The 20,311-nt window shown below is 44.8% G+C and overlaps 1 protein-coding gene across 1 annotated transcript in view; it reads left to right on the top strand.

Moving 5' to 3' along the window:
* EPHB1 (EPH receptor B1) overlaps nucleotides 1–20,311 on the top strand; it is a 398,288-nt gene that overhangs the window by 267,454 nt on the left and 110,523 nt on the right. Inside the window, exon 4 of the mRNA XM_006907222.1 lies at nucleotides 4,210–4,365. Within this exon, the coding sequence (XP_006907284.1) occupies nucleotides 4,210–4,365 (156 nt within the window). The remainder of the gene's footprint in view (nucleotides 1–4,209; nucleotides 4,366–20,311) is intronic.

Here is a 20,311-nt window from a genome sequence, read left to right as displayed (position 1 = left end):
TTGCTTTGTCTTTGCCTCTCCTTCTGAATCTCCCCTCTCCATCTCATAACAATGGATTCCCAAAATGATGTGCATCCTACCTGACCAGTCTCCCCGTGCACACACAAGCATAGCACAGAACACGTGACAGTGAAGGAATCAGCATTTCGTTGTCTGCCTCCCTCACCAGGAAGGGTGCTTCCTAAAGTTTGTCTCCCCACCCCCCACATTCAGCTCTATTTTTCTAGCATGGTGCCTGGCACGTGGCAGATCTTCAGTAAACATTTGTCGAATGAGGTGCTTATAACTGTAGTGATAGTGCTGACTATAATTTTGTATCAAGAGAAAGGCAACCCCTAAGTTTTGGAATGATAGTAAAGCAAAGAACTGTGTTATCAACCTCAAAATTGCCTTTAAGTGTGGCTATATGTTTGGTTAGGCCAAACAGTTTGTAATTACTATTTTCTGAAACTGTAGAGCCCTTAGGGAGGTGAGCAGTCTCCAGGCTGCCAGAGTCTGCATCACGCTCTATCATATTAACTCCCAGCTGCTTGACATACTCAGGTGACTTCCCTGGGCCATTTGCTTTTGCTTTTCTTGGAGTAAATATTCTTATTCAGAATCTACCCAGAAGGCCCATGTATCACTTCTAATTAAAGTTGCTTTTTCTCAAGGGACGGCATAGTTTTTTAAAATTTGTTTTTCTATGTTAAATTTTTAATAAAATAACAATATTGTTAACTTGCATTTCTTATTAGTACTATCTGATACAAAATGAGTTAAAAAGGCTTTGTGGAGTAGCCTGCCACTTTAACCATTACTTAAAACATTAATTCTATGAGAAAATATAGCACAAGTGTGCTTACAAGTTACAACCTAAAAGTCTAATAAATGAGCGTAGGAATGCTGCTTCTTTATAAATTAGGGAATGTCTAGACACAGATTTTATTAAAATATTAACTTATGAAATGTGAATGTTAAAGAGATTCATCCATTGGGTAATTTTAGGTAAAATATATTTTATAGGTATAATGATTCACTTATTATACAAGACAAATAATCTGCGTAAAAACACATTTTTCCATTTGGTTCCAGGAATTATTTGCCTGCTTTGGGACTCAAAACTTATATTCTGACCCTAAATTCTAAAAGTCCCTGAAAAAAAAAACTTGTTTTTCAAAAGGGAGAGGGTAAGTAGGGGTGGAAAAGATTAGCATAATTTGGCACTTATGAATGATAGGCACATATTCATATTTAAATTTATTAAATTCTAATGACCGGTGGGAGTTGTTGTGAGAACTGTAAGTGTATCTTTTATATATCCTTTATACAGATGAGCGGGTTGAGGTGCTGAGGAATTACGTAACCTGCCAGTGATCACCCACCTAGGAACAAGCAGAGACAGGAATCAGACCCAGGACTGTCTGACCACTGCCTGGTACTCCCTGCCCTGGGGAGTAGGAATCACACCCTCTCCCAGGACCTCTCTCCTCACCCTTTCTTTGACCTTCTCTCCCTAAAGTCCAGCTTGGACCCATTCTTCTCCAATTCCTCCTCTCTTGGCCGCCTTAGAGTCCAGAGACTTCAGGACACCCAGGTCTGCCTTCCTCCATCAGAAATCTCAGGAAGGCACTTTACAAATTTCTTCGCCACTTGTGGATATCAAGATGATTGTTTATGCTGTTAACTTATTAAATGTAAAGCGAGGAGGCTTTTAAGTGCTAGAAAGAAAAAATACCTTGTTCCTCTTGGACTGATACGTTAAGAAAATTACAGTGTGGAAGGGAGCAAATGAATGCATGAGAGGCATCACTTTCCAGGTAAAGAGCTTCCGCTGCGTTTGGATAGCGCAGGCCTGGACTTTCTCTGTGTTCTTCAGCATCGGAAGTGAATAGGGCCCAGGAGTACTAGGCCATTTATAGTGGAAAGAGCCAAGAGCTTCTCATAGGAGACAATGAAGAGATATGAAAAGAAGTTTTGAGGAAAGAAATAGAGGAAGAGACTGTCCTGAGTGGGCCGGGAAAGATAGATCAGTATGCGAAATCCTTTGATACTTTGAGTATGTCATTCAGGGTTTTCCCTTTGGGGTTTTATTTGTTGAGTCTTTAGTAAAGATTTGAGTTGTTTTTTCTTTTCTACAGAGAAGTTTCTTTTGAATGTGTTCAGATGGGTCAGCAAGTGGGCCACATTTACATGGGTTAAAATGAAAATCTTTGAGAACCATATTGAATCATCTAGACAATATTTACCCCAGTGTGTACCATGGGAATTAAATCCCAGAGGATGCTCTACAAAATAGGGCTTCTTGGTGATAAAGCATAGCATTCTGTATCCCATTTTTGGAAGTTCTGAGAAATTCTGTAATAAAAAAATGAGATTAACTTTTAAATCCACATTTTCAAAATATCTGGCCTCAGAATCCTTTTGTAAGTAACAGATATTCACAACCCAAAGAGGGTGGATGCCATGGAATACTCTTGGGTTAGACCATTTCAGAACATTTCATTTCAGAAATCGCTTCCCATCCAAGATGAGCTCCCACCCCAAGGCACTTCCAGAGTAACTGAAACACTGTACCTCACTTCAAGTGAGCAAAAGAGTGGAACAACTTTTCCAGCACAGGAAACAGTCCTTCCTTCTTGTCTTAGTAGAAAAGCTGTCGATAGTCTCCAAATAGTTTATGTGTATGTCATCACTATCATTTCTCCCACAGTGTGATACTGGGCAACTTTTTGATCCTCTTCGTGTCCCTATTTCCTCATTAGCAAAATGGAGATAATAATAGCTACCCCATAGAAGTAATGAATGTAAAGCACTTAACACGAATGTTAACAGATGGTGGCTACTACTATTATTAAAGAATACTCTGCACTTCCCATGAGGAAACTATATATTTGAGAAGATGAGCTTTGTAAGTAGAAGCTATTATAATGGATGGTACTTCTGTTACAGCGACAACCATATTACAGTATAATTGTATGAGGACACTGGATCAAGAGCTCCTTGAAGGCAGGCTGTGTTCTCTAAATTCCCTGGATCATGCCCTCAGAGGGTCACAGTAAATGTTTGCTGAATGAATTAGTGAGGTTTGCTGAATGAATGTTTGCTGAATGAATTAGTGAGGTTTGCTGAATGAATGAAGAAAGCCAAGTGAATTGACCATGCAGTAAGTTTCACCTGGTCTCAGAGGAGGATGAACCAGAGCAGGTTACCTGGGCACAGGAAGAGTCGGGAGTTAAGATGGGGAGGAAGGGCCTCAGGGAAGCAGATAGGCAGGAGCAGTGTTTTGAAGAATCAGCAAGGAGGAGATCAGATATCTGGAGTAGAGGGTCTCCGTAGATGAGGCATGGTGAAAACCCAAGGGATAGGCTGGAATCAGACTTTTTGGGTCTTGGCTCTTCACATGCTGACCATATAGGGAATTAAGAGGAAGTGCCTCATATCTGAAGGTATTGCTAGTGGACATGAGGCTGTGCCAGGCTTTCCCAACCTTCTCCACAGCCATGTACATGATAGATGACACCAAGTACATGACACATTCCCTGGTTCGTTGCTTGCAAAGCCATCCTTTTTTTGCCCCACCCCTGAAAACATTTCAAAATGCAGTTAAGAGAGAATGATATTATAAATCTAGTAACCTTGAAATCGCTTTAATTTATTTCTTTTTAAAGAATCACTCATGAATTCTAGTCCTTTACCATCATTCATAACAAATGCTTGTTAACACAACTCACATGTGTCCTTCGTGTATTGCAACATGACATTTAAGAACTATGGATCTGGTCCATTGTTAACCAGGACCCTGTTTCATCCAAGGACACTAGGCAAGATTCCTTCAGTGAGTGGCTCAGAGTAAGGCCCTAGCTGTTAACCAAGTGGACAAGGGAGGGGGTAACTATTTATAGAGCACTTAAATCCCAGACACTGAGCAACGTATTAGATTCATTCTCATTTAAATCTCTCAGCACACCTGGAAGGGAAAAATCATTATTCACATTGTTCAAGTGAGAGAGGCCAAGTTGGTTCCAGGAAGGGATCTTTCGCTAAAGATGTTTGAAGAATTGGAAGTGTTAAATAGGGGTTTTCTCAGTCTGAAATGCTCACTTTGTGTGAGAGGGTATCTCAATGTCCTTTGGGAGGAGGGGCAGAATCTCTCATTTTCCAGTTCTGGGGAAGGACCTCTGACTTCTGCTCTCCCGTTAATTCTCAGATGGTCTCTTTGTGTTCCAGCCTGCCCTGCTGGGATGTTCAAGGCCAGCCAGGAAGCTGAGGGCTGCTCCCATTGCCCCTCCAACAGCCGATCCCCTTCAGAAGCGTCTCCCATCTGCACCTGCCGGACCGGCTATTACCGAGCAGATTTTGACCCCCCGGAAGTGGCATGCACTAGTAAGTGTCTAGTAAAGGCTCTGGGCTAGGGAGTTTGGTTCCCTAACAGTGCAAGTGGTGGGTTTGGGGCAAGGGAGACTAAGAAAACATTCTCCAACTGCAGTACTAAACAGAAATGCCAGCTGCGGTGCTGAAGTGGATAGCTCCTATGCTGGGCATGCAGGACCTCGCTCTCCCTGCTTAGTAGCCCAGTCAAGATTATGTTCTTTCTTACCTCCTCCTCCCAGATGCTACCGTCTCCTTCCCACCAAAGCAAGACAACTTCTGCCCACCACATGTTAAAAACACTCACCTAGAGAGTTCTTTGAGAGCAAAATCAAGATCTACAAGGTTATTCCAACAATTTCTAGTAACTCTTTTAGTCACCTCCTCCAAGAAGCCCCCTTGGTCCTAACAACCGAGAAGATCCTCTCCCTTCACTGGACTTTCTGTATCTCTGTGACCAGACTCTCCTCAGAAATCTCATAATTTTATCAATTGCCCAATTATTCTGTACTTGCCTTATCACTTACTAAATGAAGGTGTTTGTGTCCCAGGACCATAAATTCATCTCCCTGTGTCACTTCCAGTGCCTAGTATAGTATAACACTTGTGCCCCCACCAAATGACAAGACCAGAGGCCTGGCCACAGTGGGCATCTCTGAGGCAGATATTCTAGGGGCTTGGGCCAAGACCTCAGGTCCACCGCTTTCCCATTCTCTGCTCTAGAGGGAAGGGCAGTCAACCGGACAAAAGCGTGAGGGTGGGTAGCTCCACTTCCTGGATAAGGAGGAGGGTGGGGGAAATTCTCTCTCAATCTTCTCCCCCATAATTGTGGGAGGCAGGAAGCACTATTCTCCCTGCATAGCACTTTAGAGAATGTGCTTCTACCACCCTAAGTATTGCATCCCTAACACACCAATGATTTTTCTTTTCATTGCCATTGTATGCTGAAGTTACTGCTCCGGGGTAGACCCTAATTATGCTAAAACTTTATTCTGCATTGGATTCTGTTGCCTGGCTCCCTGCAAGGAGATGCCTTCCCTTCACCTCCAGGAACAAAATTCTTTCCACCAACCCCCAGCAAAGAAGGACACAGAGGGAATGTTTCATACATAGTTGCCGTTTGACTGAGCCCCGAGTAGAATTTCTTAATTCTGGCCTTACAGTGTATGTAACCTTTGCTGAGTAAAGAAGAGGAATGAAAATGTCTTCCTGATCAAGGTTCTGAGGTCGATCAATGTTTATAGATTTGAACTGAGGAAAAGCTCTTCCTCTTGTAAACTGATTTTCCTCAGATCTCCCTCTCTGGTGGATTGATATGAACAGAAATTATTCTCTTCTGCTCACTAGAGTCCCTGTCTTTCTGTTGCAGTATCATACTTCTCTACTGATTTCTGAGGTTCCCCTGTGGGTCTTTGTGAGCCTGAGACGCATTGTTTAATGTACTTTAGAAACAACTTAAGGATGCTGCATCACTGCTGCCTTGAAGTCCAGACTAAGGACCAGTCTCTGTGATTGCCAAAGCATACACCTAGGGTCTCACAGTTTCTCCCCCGAAAACATTTCCTTCCATTTCTGCTTGTGAACCTTCTCTTACTGGCTAGGCTCCCTCTGCTGATCAACTAGTGCACATAATAGAAACCTGAGCCTCCCATTTTCCCACTTCAGCAGATACACCCTGTAAATCCATCCAGCCCCTGGATGAGGTCCCCAAGAGGGAAGGTAGGTCAATGACCAAATGTTCAGAATGCTGATGTGGAGCTGTCCTCCTTGCCAAATAGCACTCCTCCTATCTACCTACCTCTCCAGGCTTATCTTCCAGCTATCTAACCTGATGTGCTTGAACCAACAAGAATGATTCCTGAAATAACAAGGAATATCCCAAAGCCTCTAGTCGGCACACTGTAGACCCTTACTCTACTCTGCCTCCCCACATCCTGAATCCACCTCATTAAAATCATATCTCACTGGCTTTTCTTTCCTAGCTTGGCCCAGCTAGCACTGGGGTTAGACACACCTTCCTCACTGTCTGTGGTCTCACCACAATCTCCCCACCTTGCTTAGAGCATGCCTCTGTGTGTCACCACACCCTTTACATAGATCCCTTACACTCCCAGAAGTAGAGTGCTGGTTCAGACTAGAAAGCACCAAATCAAAGCCACGCTCATCTGTGGTCAGGTCCGAGAGCAGCTCGTTGATGCTTTCATTGTCCAGCCTTGGCCTGCAGGGGCAAGCACTTGGTGAGGGTCCCAGAGGCCGGGCTGGGCTGCAGCACAATGCCAGGCAAAACAAGTGTAAATAAACCTATTATTTTACTGAGGCTCATTATATATTTGATGTATTGTGTGCCAGGGAAGTACTGTATGAAAAAGTCAATTTGTTGGCTTTTATAATCTCATTAGGGTTTCCTTTTAAAGCATTCTAATTGGAGGTACCATCTGTTCTCTTAAAAAGGCATTGCACATCACCACAGTAAATAATTTTTCAGATACCAGGAGCATATCTGGAGCTATTGAGGCCAGGCACAGCCCATACCATGGCTGGTTCTACAACTGGAGCAGGGCAGCCAAACACAAGCCCAGCATAACCTGAAGGCTGGATGGGGTGGGAATGGCACGGGTGCTTGTTCACTTTGCAAGTGCCATTTTCCATTCATTCAATCAGGAAACAGTTATGGCCCAGCAGGACAGTGTGTTGGACTCAGGTAAAGGGGAGCTCTCTGTCTTTCTAAAATGTGCAGGACAGTGGGCATCTAGTGTCCAGGTCCTGTGGACATGGGGAAAGGGTACAGTGTCTGGAGTGTCCAAGAGCCCTGGCCTCAAAGTCTGCAAGGGCCTCAGATTTGGCCTGTTGCCATCATCTTTAAATGAGACTGTATCAAAAGTCATGCTCTTTCTCTAGCAACACTGAAAATTCTATAAAGAACCTTACAATTTAAAATGTGCTCTTTTACAAGGCTAAAATACCTATAGTGCACTGAAAATTAATATTTTTAATGAATTCCATTAATATCTTGGGACAAGCACATATATATTCATTGTATTGTTACAGTGTTAAAAGCGTTCACTTATTCTAAATTAATTTAAACATTTGGAATGCATGATAACTTTCTTTCTTTTCTTTTTAATCTCATGGAAGAGTTTGTGATCCCCTTGATCTCTGAGGGGCCCCACAGCCCTGTGTCCAGCCTTGTCTTTGACGAAGTTTGTGCTCTCAGCAGGGATCTGGGTGCTAAAAGTGGATCATAGTTGATCACCACCCCTCCCTGCTAACAAAGCTCTCTGAATGAAGCCAGGCTATGTGGACAGTGGAGGCCACTTTTAAAGAGAAGTTATCAAGGGGCCACTTACAACAGGGGGCGAGGCAAGAGGTCAAAGGGAAGGTGCAGCCCGCTAGCTGGGAGGGACTGTGAAGGTCATGGGCTAAGGAGCCGGCTCTGAACTTTGGGCTTACTGAGCTTTGGCTGAGGAAGTTGCCACCTTCCTCCTCCTGTTGCCTACCTCCAGGGCCACCACCCAGAGACCCTGAAGCTCCCTGGGGAGTCCTGACATCCCAAAATTGCCCCAATCTTGGGTGGGTTCTGGGAAAGCGTACTGAACCATCAGTTGCTTGTAGCGATTAAAAAATGAACTTCGGCACTTCACAGACAAAAGTTCGAATCTTGATCATGTCTCTTACCTTCTCTGCATCCTTGGACGAAGTCCTTGACTTTCTTACATTCTGTCATTTTATTCTCATGACCTCACAATAACGTTTGCCTTTCTGGATTGTTATGAGGATTAAGCAAAATGGTATTATAGAATTTTTGGCACCATGCCTGGTTCATAGCAAACTCTCAATTGTTGTTAGAACTCGCTTTGGTTATATTCCTGGAAAGTATGAAGACTGCAGCAGATAGGGAAGCTTCTAGCATGATAGAATGTTGGAGATCTAAAAATAAAAGTGACACTCTCAGGATAGTCCAGGTTGACTCTGTCCTCGACCATCAGAGCAGAATCCAGAATCTACTGCGTAGCCCTAGACCACACAGTCACCTTGGCCTGAAGACCCTGGTGAAAACAATGAGAAGGTGATGGCCATTACAACCAGATGTGCTGTGGGAGAAGTGGGGAGTCACAGACTGAGCATCTGGGAACTCCAGCTGCTACCAAGTCCTCTCCTCTGGGACTGACAGGACTGAGAATCTGGACAGCAGCAGTGACAGACAAGACTGGCTTTTAGTTCTCAGGGAGCAAGGGTATAGTGACTCCTCAGGGTCAGGTACACTTCTTTCCGCAGCAGGGTCTTACGGCACAGGAAGTGTGACAGGGTCAGCCTGAGAGAGGGAGCAGCCAGGAACACATGAGGAAGTGCACAGCAATGTGAAACCAAGCACTGAAATTCACATCTTCATTTTTAAATAATTTCTAGTTTACTGGGAGACGGAATAGAAAGGAGGAATTTATGAAGCAGGTGAAAATAGATAATTATGCCTTATAAAATTGCTGTCTGTGAAAAACTATGCAGAAGGACTGGTGTAAAAATAATTACCTTGTTACATTTCTGACCACAAAAACCCTTTTTCTGTCACCCACATGAGAGAAACTTTGATGGATCACAGAGACAAGCTAGTGCTTGTCTTTTTCTTTATTTCTTCTTCAAATTCAATAGGTTTACCTCTGCAGTTTTGATCATATAAATTGGATGAAGAACGGGCTCCAGAGGTCATTGTCTTGTCCCCTGGTCCCTCCTGCCATCCCCTCACTTGAGGAGGCACAATGCAGCCACCTGGCTTCCCCGAGAGACCACCCCTGATCCCCCTTCCCTGCCTGCCCCATTGTGACTCACACAGAAAGGCCGGCAAGCTGAGTGGCAAAGCAGGGGCTTTGGCTGTAGATCTCGATGGTGTGACCTGGGCCCATTAATCTTCTATGAACAGGACTTCTTATAGGCAGAACTGGGCATGGAGAAACTAAAATTAGGGGGTTGTGAGAATTAAATAGCAGAATATCAGCGAAGCCCTGGGGTGAAAACTCAAGTCTGTCTACCTCCAATGCCTTGACCTCACACATTGTGGGAGCTAAACTTCGGGAGTTCTTAGGAGGATAATATAGATAGTCATGACTAGGATTCTGATTTGCTGTTACTCTGACTCTTGAATCCGCCTCCCAACGGAAAAGGATGAGAATCTATTCTTCCCTCTCGCATCCTCGCATAGTCCAGTTTATCTCATTTAAGCTCACGTTTCATCCTTTTAGGGGCTGGCAGCTGGCCTGCTTTTTCATTCCAGACATCACAGGGCAGTGGGGTGGTCCCTGTGGCACAGACATCCTGCTCCTTGGATGGGCTGCCCGGGAGTGTGGTGGCATTGCCCAGAATGGAGAAAAGGGTACCAAGTCCCAGAGAGTAGAAATGGCCTTGGGATGACAGGAAAAGAAGAAAGTTCTCTGCAACCAGGCATGTTGGCCTTAGGGACAGTTTGAAAAGCCTGTAAGGACATCAGCTCATAAACCTTCGTCCAACCTTTTTGGTTCCTGCTGGGTCATGCTGGGTCATCAGGATCGCCAATGATATTTTTTCCTACAGTACTGGTTTTTAAATGCAGTCTACACACAAGCAACCTCAGCATCACTGGCAACTTGGAAATACCAATTCTCAGCCCCTCCCTAGACCTACAGAATGCGAAGCTCTGGGGATGGTGAGTAGGGGACAGCAATCTGAGTTTTAACAAGCCCTCCAAGTGATTCTAAAGCATGCTAAAATTTGAGAACATTGCTTTAGAATTAGGCCATATTTCTCCATCTTCTGCTTTATGACTCCTGGGGAGAGAGGCCATTGAGTGAATTCCTACAGACTGGAACCACAGGGCCTGCTCCTCCCCATCAATGTCTATGTGCCGGACTTGGCAGGGTGGCGGTAGGGTGGTGGATGGAGAGAGAGAAAGAGAGAGATTGGAAGAGGGGTGGGGTATGGTGTGAGTGTGAATGTATTTGTCTGAGTGTTTCAAGGCAGGGCCTCACTAGTTCTTAGAACAACTCTCACCAGCTCTGGCTTGGTTTCCAGTTCATTCTCACTTTTGGGTGGTTGGAGCAGTATGGAGACCTTCAACGTACAGCATCAGCTGAGGAGCAGTGATGGGGGGGAGAGTAGAGATTGGAGAGCACAACCTGGCTGGAGTGGGCCCTCAGAGAAGGCTGAGGGAGAAACTGAGGCAGAAGCAAAGTGACTGATGGGGACCATTCACCTGAGCTCAGATGGAGGATCAAGTGGGAAAGGACTATAAATGGGAGATAGGCCTCACCCTTTGGATGGTCTTCTACCCCACCCAGCAGGAAATAGGGCAAGGGGGAGCCTCTGGGGCCGCCACTGCAGGAAAGGTTTCTTTAGGCCAGTAGGCAGGAAGGCCGCTCAGGGTGACAAACACTCCACCCAGCACAGGAATCAGTATTACAAATTGGGGACTACACTACACTTAGGGATGATTTTTAAAACTTTTCAAAGATAAGACCTTTTCAAAAGCATTTCCCTCTATCAGTCTAGGAGTTCCAACATATTAAAAGAAGGTGGCTTTTCTTAAGGTTAACTTTATCCATTGCCGACCAGGGCTTTAGTAAAATATATACCGTGTGTATCTCATTGTATAGATAAAAGAGCTGCTTGATTTTACCCTGATATGTGATCCATGTTGCACATAAAAATATGTTATTTGTGCTTCTGAGGGAGAGGCAATTTGTGTTTTCCTTGAGGTGAATTATAAACGAGGGTCATAGATGAACAAGAGTCATAGGCAAGCTGTTTCTCGGAGTGCCTGGACTTGGATGGTTTATACACCTGGATGCAGAACTGAGGGAGTGTGACTGCAAGCTGAAAGCTATTTGTAACTGTCACTGCTGTTTCAAGAAAGGTCATCGTTGCCTGCATACACGTGCTTTCACACTTTTATAATCTACAATTTCTTTTCACAGTTGTTTGACTCAAGTGGGTATAACCCTTATGAGGCATCCTGTAGCTCTAAGTTTTAAGCTAATAGCCGGGCACATGTGCTGACGTTTCTGTTTCGGCATTTTATCATAAGAGCATTGGGAGTCACGGATTGTTAACATTCAGAGCAGCTTTCTAGGTCGTGACACCTAAACTCTTCCCCAACGTCAGCTTTCTCTCTCCGACTATCCTAAGAGGTGATCATTCTACATTTATTTTTCTGAAAATCCGTGATGACAGACGGCTGATTTATTTTGCAGAGCATCTCTGTTCCATTGCGAGGCAGCCGTCCGTCACCCATCGATGTAGGCGAGATCTTCTGGACCTTGGATTGGGCACTGCCTTTGTCCCCTCCTCACCTTTGATTCACCATTAAGGACCAGTGTTCTGCAGGCCAACAGTTTCAATGTTTAAAGACAACTTTCACATCCTTCCTTAATCACTTACTTTAAGCTAAACATCTGTTGTGTTATCTATTCCCCAAAGCACATGACTTCTTGAGCCCCACTGTCCTGATTGGACATTTCTGAATCTCTCACATTTATTAATACAACTTTCAAAATATGGCAGCCGGAATGAAACAAATGACCTTCTTCTTGGAGCAGGGTTTAGTGGAAATGCGATGGATTTTCTCTTGTGACTGGAATATCATTGATTGTTCACTTGGTTGCAGCCCTTACACCATGAGCTCCTACCAGACTTTTTAGGCACTAAACATCCAATGTTTTTGTTTGTCCCATTAGGAAATGCTGCCCATTTGGGTCTCTTCTTTTCTGTACATAGAAATAAGACTTCAGAAATTTTGCCTTGTGGATTAGGCACAGTGCTCTTTCAAGTATAGATCATTTTGAATACTAATCTTTATCATCTCTCAAATGGGGAGTATTAACATAATTGTTGGGCATGTGGGCTCTGGAGTCTTTGCCTGGGTTCAGGTCCTACTCCGCCACTTGCTAGCTGTGTGACATGGGGCAACTGATATAGCTTCTCTGTGTCTCCATTTTCTCATTCATAAAATAGAGTGTGTATGTCTGCGTGACTGTGTTGTCAAGGGTATTAAATGTAGTAGTTCTATTTAGAACAGTGTTTAGCATACAGGAAGTAAGCTATGTTATTTTATTACTATTATTGGAGTTGCCTACCCTTTAATGTTATTTTCAAAGCTGTTAAAATATATATATATATATATTCCCTAGTTCTCTGCAGGCTCATAGACTTTTAGATGAAGAAACAATGCCGTTTGGCCTGACTTGTACTTACAGACATGCCGATTCTCATCGCTCTTTCCTTCAGGCTCATGAAGTACTGATTTCACTGTGAAGTTGCAGAAGTAGGAGGGAGTTGAGGTAAAATTTACTCGTTTAATCTTTCTCTATTTTGAAGATCAGAACAAAGCTGTCCACTCCATGGTTTTAAGACCCTCTTTTGCCATGACTGCTCCTTGGTGGTATTCAGGCAATGTCTCTGATGGAAAATTTGTAGGCTCTGGTCCCGGCAAGGGCTGGCCTGGGATGAATGCTATAACTGGATGGTATCTGTAGTTCAGGGTTCTTAAATCTTCCCTGCTCCAATTCTCTTCCTCAAAGGAGAAGACAAGTGGAAGTGAGTAGCTCTGTATCCTCTGTCCTCTGCCAGAATCGTACCTCGCCCCCATGAAGGAAGAGGCCTTACTCGTGCTCTGAGTAGTCTACACTGGTTAGAGTTATTCAGGGGTAGGGCTCTCTCTGTCCACGAGGCTGGAAGCTCTTGACATGCTGATCTGATTTCTTTTAACTGCCTCCATGACCTTAAACAGTAGGTACCCAATGCAGTCAAGAGTCCAGTTGTAAGAAACTCGCTGTTGGGATCAGGTAGAGCAGGGTTGACTCTTGGCTCCACCTCTCCCTTACAGTATGGCCTCGCATAAGTTTCCTAACTTCTCTGAACTTCTGTTTCTTTTCCATAAAATAAAGCTCTTATTTATTATTGTGCCAGTAGTGATAATGTTTCTAAAATACCTAACTCAGTGTTAGACATATGGTAAGTACTTAATGAATCATTGTCTTTGTTTTGGTTGTTATGAATAATGTTTAGGAGGCGAGTCTTAAGTCATACATAAGTTGTGCAGTCCAAAATAAGAACAGAATAAATGTGTGGGGGAAATGAGCATTTTAGAGCAGATGCTTCTGGAGAGCCATCTTAGATTGACTGAATTCTGACACTATCACCCCCCCTTGTCTCCTCTCCATCGCAATATGATCATAACTCTGTATATCATCTGTACAGACCATCTTGATTGCTCTAGCTCCTCACAGGTCCCCAAATATGACTAAGGTCCTGGTTCGCCCAGTCTTCTCTTTTTCATTCCTGCAACTAAGCATCAGATCGCAATCCAATTTTGACACTAGAGGCCAAACCCAAGCCCACTGAGGTCTGGAATGTATCTCACTCCTGGACCTCTGGCCAGCATCCTTTTTGCAGTCAACTTTCAAGGTCGCCACTGCCAGTCAGTCTTGCAACCCATGTCAACCCACTACACTCCCTGTTACTGAGCATTGACCTTGTATAGGGGCCAGGTGCAGAATCTGCCTTCAACTTCATTACACTGGATGGAGTCCCAGGCTCTACCTTCTCTTTTATTCCTTGACACTGTAGTTGCCATGTTGGAAACCTGGTACCAGCCAACTTTTTTCCAAACCAGAACTATGATATTCCAGATTCCCTGGTTTGGTAACACATGTGGATACAACAGTGTGGATGCAGGGACCTACACATATCCCTGATAGTTTCAGTTGGGTGTGACAAAGACCACAGGCCCCAGATGTCTTTGACTCTCCTTAGAGATTTAGAAAGAAGCTACTTTCAACTTAGTGTAAGTGTAGATTCTAAATACTGTTCAAGAGATCAAAAGCTGCCTTAGTAATTAGGGATCTCCCCCTAACTGGAAGTGTACAAAGAGGTGCTGGTGATGCCTGCCAAGAGGGCTCTTGAATTGTGTGGGAAACTGGGTGAAATGGACAGAAATGGGTACTATAGTTTGGGCATGTCCATGCTCTCTGAATTATGTGTGACATAGGACCAGGATGCCAGCATTTTATAGCAATTTATTTTGAAATGATGTCTCTGGTCTTCTGAGAAACTTTCCACACAATTGGCTATAAAGTGCCCAGTTGGAGCCAGACACCTGAGAACCGTTATGATATGGGGTTGGCTGTGGACTTAACAGCTGGACTCCCTAATGGATAAATGATCATGAATGACTTTGCAGAGAAAGGTCAGTCTGTAGGCTGAAGTCAGCCTGTGGAGCGGCCAGGATTCCCTCCAGCCTGTGCCAGAGACCATGTCCCCACCTCTCAACCAAGAGTGCTCTGATCTGAAGCCACATCAAGAAGAGTGGATTTTTCTCTCAGAGGCTGAGGGGGAGAGGGCCAGAGGCCACTTGGACACAAAGGTCTCTCTGTCCTCCACCTCCATTCTCTGGAGAGACTAGAGGGACGATGGGGCAATGGTAGTAACTGCATACTGCCCCTCACCCCTACCCTGTGGCTGTGGGCTTAGACTTGCAGGAGGTGCTCAGGATGGCCTTTTGAACCGCTTTTCTGGGCAACCTCTGAGCTCTGCTCACTTTGGAAATAACAATAAAGAATGCTCGACAGTGTGGAGTGGAGTGAGGTCTACACGGCGGCTGCTCAGTGAGTGAAACTTAGTGCAGCCTGGCTCTGCTGGGCCAGACATGCACAGAAGGTGGGTGGTTATGGGGGAGCAGATGGCAATGGAAAGCTGTAGTCACCACCAAGCCCTGCTGGTGCTCAGTGAGCAGAGATAGAAGGTCATTCAGTTCCCCAAAAGAGGATGCTGTCTGCTGGTGAGCAAAAGGGAACTTGCCTGTGAGGTGAGAATTTGCTCACCCTTGAGTAAAGGGCAGGCTTTGTACCCATGCCCAGTGAAAGGGCCTGTGTACAGCTCTCATGAAGTTAGCCATGCTTGTGCCTGGAGGGGTTGGGGATGGTTCACGGTCTGAATTTGCAGCAATTTAAATGACATACAAGAACAAATTGCTCTGTGGGAGGCCTTGTCCAAGTAGGGTCAATACTCCTGTTGTGTCAAAAACCAAAGTGTGTTCTAAAATCATTTGACTTCAAGAAGACTCTGACTGGTATAGACTGTTAGCTCTGGTGAAAGCAAACACCTTTAAGCTAACTCTGGAAGGGCATGGCCTAATGTGTGTATCTTTCAGTTGGAAGACTTTGGAGCTCCCTTCTCTGTGAGCTTACCTGGGTCAGGGATGCTATGCACGGGGCCTAGGAATGTAAAGCCTGCCCAGTTTATATACCAGTATGGGAGATCCCACAGAGGAGGCCCTAGGCAGGAAGATGTTCTTCCGGCTTCCATGGCCCTTCAGGTCAAATGTTCTAGACAGTGCCTTTTATTCATTGTATAGGTGTGCACCTGATCACTCTTTTCTCTTCTAGAACCCTAAGTGATGGACAGGGATTTCTGGGTTTCTATACCAGACAGTCCTCTATGCATGTCGAGGGCACTAAGGTACGCTGAATATTCTTCCATTTGATTCCCTCGTGATTAGGATCAGGGGCTGCATCTCTGCCAGCCTACTCAGTCAGTGCTTTGTGTGGCTGTTGTACAGGTACCCACTTTCCCTGCAGACTGAGCTCCTCAGGGTCCACAAACTTTTACCATAACCTCACATATAGGGCATAGCACACAGTAGGGTCTCAGTGAACACATATGGATTGATATGTCAAGAATCAATGAACAAATAGGCTAAGTCAGGGGCTGCATCTCTGCCAGCCTACTCAGTCAGTGCTTTGTGTGGCTGTTGTGCAGGTACCCACTTTCCCTGCAGACTGAGCTCCTCAGGGTCCACAAACTTTTACCATAACCTCACATATAGGGCATAGCACACAGTAGGGTCTCAGTGAACACATATGGATTGATATGTCAAGAATCAATGAATGAATAGGCTTAGAGTATAAGTGATCTGCCTAAGGTCACACTGCAGGAAAGCTGGCACTCAGCCTTGCTTTTCTCTTTGTGCGTCCAATGCATCTTTCATAACTATAGAAGGCCTGTGAGGCCTCATTTCAGGACTAGGAAAGAAGTCTTGAAGTCCATGTCTTTAAGATGACATGACCTATAGCTCTCCTTGACTTGGAGTGTTCCCAAGGGATCTGCAGGGAGGAATCATGTCAAAGTTTTCATCTCTGGCCTCACCTTGGGCCATAAATAGAAGATTCGACCTTCTATCCCTCCCTCGCACAGGCAGTGATGCGAAACTGGCATCACATTTCATCTGAGAGATGCTGCCTTTCCTGGTGCAGGGGCCTCACCAGTCCTCCAAGGGCTTCTGCAGCCCTATGGAAACCTAGGTGCTCAGCCTTCAGTTCAGGCCAGATAGAGGCACTGTCTCTTTTTCCGGAAAGTAAAATCCACCCCCTTCCTCCTAGCCAATTAACTCCATCGAAGCAAGAGAAACAAGTACTTTCTACAAACATTGGTGTTTGGTAAAATGTGTAACACTAGGTTCTTTGATGTTCCCCAAATCCCTCTCCACAGGGTCCCTCCTTGTTTTGACTAATCACTTCTTCTTACTAACTGTTATGATTAGGAGAATTGCTTGAGTACAGGCCCAGTGGTTCCAAGACCTTAATGAGCAACACGTGCAGACGTGCTCAGCACGATCCTGGAACCACAGTCACTCTGTTTCTACAGAGAAGTTATTGAAATGGCTCAGGAATAAGAGCTTCCTGCCTCCATGAGAGACCTACCTCCCACTCCCCAGCACCCGGCTCATTTGCATTGCACCTGCACCTTACACACTTAGTGCCTCCACCCTGGGTGGAAGAATTGTGAAGGATGAGCTTTGGAAAGGGCCAGGCCTGCACTCAAGTCCTGATTCCACCACTCACCAGCATTGTGACTTGGGCAAGCTATTTAATATCTCTTAGCTATAGAATTTTTCATATGTCATATGGGGATAATAGTTCTTACCTCATAGGATGTTGAGAAGATTAGATTTTATTGTGTAATGTACCAAAATGCCTAAGACAGTACTTTGCATATGGGGCATATTATCAAACAAAATCCAAAATTCCAGAACTCCACTGAAATGAAGACCAAAGCCATCTCTCTGGGTTTTCTTTCTTTTTGCAGATTCTCCTTGCAGAAATCTACCCCAGGCAAATGACCAAAATTAATCACTCACTCAGTGAAACAAACAAGTTCCACTGAATCAGAGCCTTGTCCTTGTGACATCTATGCAGATGATGCAGGTGTCTGTCCACAGGAAACCTATGTCCCTAAGCGTCATTTTAATTTGATTCCAAAGGTGGCATAAAATTGGAATGTTTGGACCCCAGAGCTGTTAGGAAAAGTAAAGCAACATGATTTTCCCAGGTTTCGACATCCTCTCTTCTTTGCCCAAGGTGAACCTCATACATTTTAAGGAGAGGAACCAGGGTGCCTGAGCTTGTAATGGACAGGCACCACTCACCCTTCCAGCCCTTGCTGCCTCAGGCCCCCAGCACAACTCCCTCTTTAGGAGAGACACCTAAGAACTTCAGACATCATTACCTTCACATTGAGCAAAACAGTGTTCCAAATGTCTGGTGCTCATCACTCAAATTCTAGACAGTCCTTGGTCTGTTTCTTCCAAAAGTCCCAAGCATCTCTAAGCTTCTGCTATTGAGAGGAGGATGCCTCAACAATCTGTTTATTTCGATGCCACTACTTTCCACCAGGTCCCTGATAACTTACTCCTGGTTTCCTGAGTGCGCTTGCAGGGGTTACGTGGCTTATAGGACATAGACTGGGACAGACAATATCCAGGGTGCTTCTCCTCAAATGTAGCTCCAACATTGTGTACAGAACCCCGAGATACCATCTCTGAATATTTTGTTATGCATTGATCTTACCCTTTATGAAACATCTGTAACTCTTTTTGTCTGTATCACTTAATTTGATTCTTAACTGTATGTGTTCACCATTCCCAGTCCTCCATGGGTATGGGGTCTTGCCTTACTAAGGATCTGGGTTCCCCAACTTGATGGGCTATAACTTCTATATCTCCATTTTAAGGAGAGGAACCAGGATGGGCTATAACTTGATGGGCTATAACTTCATGGCTTTCACAGTGCTCAGCCCAGTTCTAGGTATGGGGTCTCTGCTTAAGGAACGAGTGGCTGAATTAATCAGTCTTAATTAGAAGAACTCAGGATTTCAGATCATCCTATAATGACAATGCAAATAATAATAAATAGCAGCTGACCTTTACAGAATTCTTCTGTGGATCAGCCATACAGCCAGATGCCTTGGGCCTACTATCTCCTTAAATTCTCAAAACACCAGTTTCCAGATGAGAAAACTAAGGCTTAGAAGTTCACCTTCTCATGGTTTGCCAGCAAGGGAATATTTTTAAATGTGTTTTCTATGACTATTTAGGGGGTTCATTGGTATGTTTCAGAGACCCCTCAGAGTCTCTGAAAAATCATGTATGTGTTCAAGCACATGTTTATTTTTCTCTGAAAAAGTTATTGCTTTCATTAGATTCTCCAAGGGGTCCTACATACAAATGGGACCCTATCACCAACGTGATGCAGAAAAGCAGTTTCGGCCTATGCAAGGGACCTCCCAGGAAGACATTGCCTCACCATGGTTGTCATTCTCACCAGCTCCCCAGCGGGTAGAGTCCAAGGACACAGACCCTGGTTGTAGCAATGCACAGTTAGCTAGACACTGCCAGCTTGGCACCTTGGACAGGCCTGAAATTTACATCTAAATTCCGAGACCAGTAGATTAGCCTTATTAAGTTTCCTGATTAAAGAATTGGCTTTGGGGGGCTTACCTGTCTCCAGCAGTTTTTCCTTTTGATTACTCAGAAGTACTCTTATTTCCAGGTTAATGTCTATAAATAAACTCACCTGCTCTCTCCCACCTACTCTGGCTCTCCATTAAAAAAAAAAAAAAATCATCTGTCCCAAATCACATTAAAAAGTGGGAGATTCTATCTCAATATGGCAAGTGGACTAGCCCAACGGCTCCAAAACGATCTTTTTTGTTTAACTTTTTGAGGTCTCATTGCTGACCATCCTCCATGCAGCCTGAGCCAGTCTCTCAAGAACATTCTGGAAGACACAGAGCCCCATTCCTGTAACCCAGGACTGACAGTGTTCCCCGCACCTGAACAGAGAATCACAGCTCAGCAGTTTCCCATCCCTTAAAAGGACCGAGTTTTCCTAGCCTTTTAATAGGAAGCTTCATCAGTAGTAACCGTGGCAACAGATCAGAGAGGCTTCAAAAAAGCCTGTCTGTATGTGATTAAGGGAAAGAAGGATATGGACATAAGAGCAGGCGGCTCAGGCAAGGAGACCCTGGCTCTGAGCCCTACCACTGCACTTTCCAAGGGCTTTTGCGGAAGGAGATGGCAGATTTTCTTCTCCTTCTGGCCCCACTCTCTTCTCCCCTTTAAACATTTTTTGACTGGTTGTCTCAACTGGCCTCCTTCCTGAGGATGTTCCTGTGGCCCTTGGTTCTGGACAAATACTTCTAGCAGGGGTAGGGCCCCATACCCAGAGAGTGCAGCCTGAATGGGTAGGAAGTGGTCATAGCACCTTCCTTTAGGTAAACTTATTCAGAGGCAAAACGTGTTCTGGTCAGACTCTTCACCCAGGTACAGGAGAGCTGTTTTATTTCCCACAGCCAAGTCTGTGCCCTCAGACCCTTCTCTGTGGAGTGCTGGTGAGGATGACAACCATGGTGAGGCAATGTCCTCCTGGGAGACCCTTCGTGCAGGCTGAAACTATTTGTTAAGGGAGTAAGCGAGTGAATGAGTGAATAATGAATGGGGTCCCAGTCATTGTTTGTGGCCCAGACTCAGGTCACCTCTACAGATAGGCACTGTGAGCCGAGGCCTGGGCTGGGCTCTGAGGTAATAAGACATGCCCTCCAGGGGAGGTGGCCAGCGGGAAAGGACACACAGCAGGGCATGTTCAGGTTCTCCTGGCTCTCC

The sequence above is a fragment of the Pteropus alecto genome, unplaced genomic scaffold (assembly GCF_000325575.1).
Source record: "Pteropus alecto unplaced genomic scaffold, ASM32557v1 scaffold92, whole genome shotgun sequence".
Classification (NCBI taxonomy): Eukaryota; Metazoa; Chordata; class Mammalia; order Chiroptera; family Pteropodidae; genus Pteropus; species Pteropus alecto.
Note: the sequence above shows the minus strand (reverse complement) of the source record. Positions and strands in the feature narration are given on the sequence as shown.